The sequence below is a fragment of the Centruroides sculpturatus genome, unplaced genomic scaffold, assembly GCF_000671375.1.
Source record: "Centruroides sculpturatus isolate CEXI.00-Female unplaced genomic scaffold, Cexi_2.0 scaffold1845, whole genome shotgun sequence".
Lineage (NCBI taxonomy): Eukaryota > Metazoa > Arthropoda > Arachnida > Scorpiones > Buthidae > Centruroides > Centruroides sculpturatus.
Window position 1 is genome coordinate 44040 of NW_019386402.1, and position 5640 is coordinate 49679.

General features: G+C 31.6%; 1 protein-coding gene across 1 annotated transcript in view; it reads left to right on the forward strand.

Annotated features, from left to right (window-relative positions):
- The window catches only part of LOC111614833, a 22735-nt gene extending 17852 nt beyond the window's left edge, over positions 1 to 4883 (forward strand). Inside the window, exons 7-8 of the mRNA XM_023356198.1 lie at positions 3156 to 3278; positions 4569 to 4883. Of these exons, the coding sequence (XP_023211966.1) occupies positions 3156 to 3278; positions 4569 to 4883 (438 nt within the window). The remainder of the gene's footprint in view (positions 1 to 3155; positions 3279 to 4568) is intronic.
- The last annotated feature ends 757 nt before the right edge of the window (positions 4884 to 5640 follow it).

The following is a 5640-nucleotide window of genomic DNA, read 5'->3' on the forward strand; positions in this document are numbered from 1 at the left end:
ATCGCTCGTGATAATTCCCCATCCATCCGCGTATCTATCCGCGATAAATTGATAGATTGGTGTCAGATCCTGACAGGTGAAAGAATCTAACGATCCTTTCTCCTAACCCTTTTTTCCCATCCTTTAGACAAGCGAGACCGGACCTCAAGGTCTTGAGTCGAGTAAGTGGTAGGAGAGGGACATCCTCGTAAACATCCTACCCCCGATTAGTCTCACAGAAAAAATCATAAGAGACATTATTTTTTAATAAAATTAAATTAAAATTAATTTTTTATAAGATCAATATTTTTGGCGTAATGTCAAAAACTTGACAGCATTAATTGTATAATGTTATTTTGAAATCACGGCAAAAATCCTGGCCCTAGTTATAATGTATTTAATATTTGATTGTACACACATACATTTACATATTCATGTAAATATTAAACTGTTTTACGAAAGCGAAAAATTTTACTTATTTTACTTTTCATAATTATATCAAAAATGGTAAATAAAAAAAATGAATACAAAAAAAAGTTTGGCCAATTTTAATAAAAATTAACTTTCACCAAATCTTTTTTGACCATTTCCAACAACATTTTCGATATAAATAAAAAAGTATACTTACAACACAAAAGCCATTGTTGGTGGGAGCTCGTGCCACGTGTTGAGTACTTTTGAGGTTATGTAAATCACTTGATTAACTAATCGTGCAAAATACAGTCAAAAGTAATAATTGTAATAAAATATGAATAATTAATAGTTAATATGAGAGTTACACTGAAATAGCAAAATGATAATTGTAAACGTTACTACTACACTTGATGCATAAACAATAATGATGGCCGAAAACTGTGTAGGGAGTGAGAGAAGTCTTATTGTGTGAGAGAAACAGGAGACCAGCTTCGGTGTCATGCGTACTCCGTGCTGTTTACTGGGAAGTGACACCGGTATAGTGTGGGAAATGAGTATCACTCACCAGTAAAAAGGCGGAAAATTTAAAAAATCTAACATTGGTAACACTAAGTATATATCAGGAATAAACTTTAATAATAAAAATAAATGTTTCTTTTTATACAAAAATTTTAGATTTGCCATAAGCTCAGGGAAATTTTAATCGAAATAGAGTGAAAAACATTTACAAAAAAGACGATAATTGATCAGTTATCGAGCGGGATGAAAAATGATTAAATTACTAAAATGGCTATTAAAAAATAGGGGTTGGTGATAAAAGGGTAAAAATNAAGGAGAAATTTGAAATGTAGTTTCTGCTGTCTGTCTTATATTAATCTGAAGAACAGAGTTAGATAGATGAAAGATGAGACCAGATATGGAAAGCTTAGGGAAAGGAGACCCCATTTAACTACATATCAACTTCTGATGCAAACTGGAAGTCATGTTATTCCAATTCAAAAAATTCTTCCTGTAAAAAGTTATTGACAAGACAACACAACATTTGCTAACAGGAAAAGTATGATGTACAGGGGCAAGACGGTACTAATTTGAGGTTGAAAGCATATATTTTAATTTAAATAAATTTTAAACTTGGAGCTTGGAATTGCGACAATGTCACAATAAATAATTGTTCATATGTTTTTAGTCGTATTTTTTTCAACCAATATCAATTCATAAGATTTTGTTATTTGAAACCAGGGTTGTGGAGTCGGAGTCGGGAGGAATTTCTGGCCAGAGGAGTCGGGAAAAAATGTGTCGACTCCAACTCCCACATTTTAAATTTACTTTAGTTTTTTATTTAAATGAAAGAAAATTTATTATATATTTATTAATTTTTAAAAGTCTTTTTATAATTTGTAATAATTCATTTATTTTAAATACAAAATACATAAAGTTAATTTATTAAATTTGTAGTGTTCATTGTAGTATTTGTGTTTAGTAGTAAAATTATTTTGGCCCAATTGAATTTCAATATTTTGGATCATTCCTTTATTATCCCTGCTCTAAATAAGTACTTTATTTTTCTGACTGAACCAGACTAATTGATCAGAGTTATTTTTCTTTTCTGAACAAGGGGCTGAAGTAGCTAGATCGCACACTTTTCAATTGAACTAACAGCAACATTCTATGACAAGGGGAAGGAAAAGCTCATCCACAGATATGACAAATACCTCAATCTTCACAGTGATTATGTTGAAAAGTAACCATGTCCGTACCTAACTTTTGGTAATAAATTCATTTTGTTATTTATAATTGTCTTTTTTTTTATCGACCATCAGAGCTTGAAAAACAGCCTACGTATAAAAGTATTTGGGTAAATGCCTGGAGCCCCTTTTAGAGTTCAAAGTAGGATACCTCTATGAGCATCTCTGCTCCCCATAAAATGATTTGGTAATTAATTTTGTAGGAGTTGGAGTCAGCCTACTAAAATTATCAGGAGTCGGAGTCGAGTGTTTATTTACCGACTCCACAGCCCTGTTTGAAACTAACAAAAAAAATAAAATAAAAAGCCTCTTCAGAAATGATATAAATTTTTATAATTGATGATGAAATAAAATTTTTACTTGGGGGAGTCGGGTGTTTATTTACCGACTCCGCAGCCCTGTTTGAAACTAACAAAAAAAAATAAATAAATAAAAAGCCTCTTCAGAAATGATATAAATTTTTATCATTGATGATGAAATAAAATTTTTACTTGGGTAAATTTATTTTTATTTCTATTAAAACTATAAATGAACTTATTTAACCATATTTTAAGGAAAACAAATGTATAAAACATTCATTTACCTGTGAAATCTGTAGGCAGAACCTTTAGTTTGTTATTGTAGGTGAAAGCCACACAATTTGTTGCCATTTTAAGCGCAGTACGGCCAGAAACTTCAGCAATGTGGCCGACAAATTGCATCAGAGAGAATACGTGCCACAATTCATAACTGCTGTTCTAATTATATCTCTTTACTCTATGGCTATAAGTCAAAACTCTCACTTCTGATTGGCCACCATTATATTGTCATTGCAGTATGATAAAACTAACTTCTGTTTAGTCAGAATGATTCCTAAATTTAGTTTTATTTATAAAATGGAATTTTAATTGAATATGATGGATTAGACAATTATGGGGTTCCATTCGATCAGTGGAATCTACAATATTCAAGATATGTGTTGATAATTGATTATTTGACAATATACAAGAAACGGAAAATTTTTTTTTACAAAAACAGTCTTCGGATCCGCTAAAAGGTGTCGACGCGTGCTTTGCCGAATACCTGGATGGGTGTTGGGATCGATATGTTCAATGGATCTGGGAGCAGAAAGACATCTTTCTATTAAGTATTGACGAAGTGGTAAGTGATGACCTTCAGATTTAACATCCTCTTATGACTTTGTATTTAATTGTAATTTAGACTTTGTAATGTATTTAACCATACTTTAAGGAAAACAAATATATAAAATGTTCATTTAACTGTGAAATCTGTAGTCAGAGAAATGATAATAAATTGTGTGAAAGCCACACAATTCATTGTTGTAATGAAACAAACAATGGGACAGGGAAAGAAAGAACTCCAGGAGTTTTTAACAAACAGTTTGTACTGGAAATTTCGGGTTTCCTTCATCACTTGATGACCAGTCCTTTGCAAGCTGGTGTCATGGGTCAGTGTCTGCCCTGTTAGAATTGTTCATTGTTATCAGTTTGATTTGTGAAGATTCTCACCTTAAAGCTTTGAGCCCTGTATGAACACAATTTAATTCTAAAAAGATTAATGTAGTTTTAAGTAGGCCAAACTCCACAGAAGTCTTTTTCTACCCTGTTTTTTTATTTCTAATTGCTTCTATAGCTTTTCCTATTTTCTTTTTGGTAGTCCAACTTCTCCGTGGGGCCTGCAATTAGTTGGAGCCATCTGAAACATCATTTCAAATGGTCTTAGTTGAAAATTGAATTACATTTGAAATACAGCTGCTTGACATAGAGAAAGCTTGCGTCCTATGTTATATTTGTTATATTAAAGGTTTTAAATTTTGTTCAAAGGGATATTATAGTAAGCAAATAGAATTAAATAGAATATCATTGATTGAAACACCTTTGTTCAGTTACAACTGTTGAGTCTGCTGAATGCAGCCATTAATATTTTATAAGATCCATGCTATTCTATTCATTCTTGTCATGTGAAGTTTTAAGATTACAATCCAGACGTGATTAAAATTTGAATCTCTAGAAACAGAAAGTGAACATTCTGATGTACAAGAATTTAGTGTAATTGGGAGGAGGAGGAAAGGATTTAAAAGCTCTTATTCAATTGTGTTTTAGAATGAAAACTTTTTACACTGTAGAAACTGAAAATCCTCCTTCCACAAGTTCAGCTGGATTTGTTGAGTATCAGTGGCACACTCAGGATTTACTGTTGGGAGCCAAGTTGAATTGAAAAAATTTTTTAATATGAATTCAATAAAATACCTTATGTAGTATAGAAATAGAAGACATCATAGAATATAAGTAAAAAAAAAAAACTTTAAATTGAGAAAGATTTATTGGAAAATTTTCTATTTACTTTTTTTTTCTTTGAAGGGGACTACTGTTAGTAGTAATGCTTATTCTCTATTTATTATGATTTTAAATGAATTGATTTTCCTTTCAGATTAATCTTCTAAAAGCAAATGGCAACGGAGGAAAGTACCTAATAGCAATAACCGATCAGGTAGGCAAAGGGCCAGCCTTCAGAGTGGACGGGGGATACATCAATCCGGATGACATCAAATCCTACAAGCACAGATGCTTGCTCTTTACTATCCTGAATGCAGCCAGACAGATGTCCTATTTACCAATTTCATCATACCAATTGTATCTCCTGAAGGTGTTATACCTCTTTGAGTTGCGTAAGTGCCCAGTCCTCATTATTTTCCCTTTGATCAAATATATTTTGACCTTGTCCTTTATTTATAGGCAAGACTGAACCATCTGAACTGTGTACCGTCTATCGGAAAGCAACAAAATTATGTACGGAATGTTCAGTTCTATTGCATGAAATAAGCAGTCCAGAGCAAATGATGACTTTTCGAGCAGTTTTTTGTCTGATAGATTTTATCAGCAGAAAACTAAAGACTGGAAACAAAAATAGCAGAGATATTGAAAGAAGGATCGAGGCTTTTTGTAAGTAGTGCAACAGTCATTGTTTTATTGTAGGCTTTTAACATATTCAACTTATTCTGTTTGTATGTCTGTCCAGAATCTTGTAACTCATTTTTCATCCACTATCCAATTTTCAATCTTGTTGAAGCTTTTTATACATATTTATTCTCCATGACAATACATTATATTAAATTTACAAACAATAATACTAAGGATACAGTGAAATTTGAATAAAATTTGTTTTACTTTTTAGTGCTTATATATGAATAAAAAGCATTTTTTAAAATTTTTCTTAATATTTTTACTTTTAGTAGAGGCCAATCCAGGAAAGATTCATTTTCCAAATCCGGTAAGTAACTTTTTTGGTTTATATTTTCTCCTGTTAGAAGACTGTACTTCGAGAGATTTTTTTTATTGTGAGGAATTCAAAACCGAAGCAAATTTTTGATTTTTTATTGTGATGATTCTTCAGGAATTTGAAGAATTTGTTTGTTGTTTCCATTCATACTGATCGAATTTATTCTTCAGGAAACCTTCCTCAACAGTTAAAACCAAACTCATTTATCAGGTTGCATTGGTAC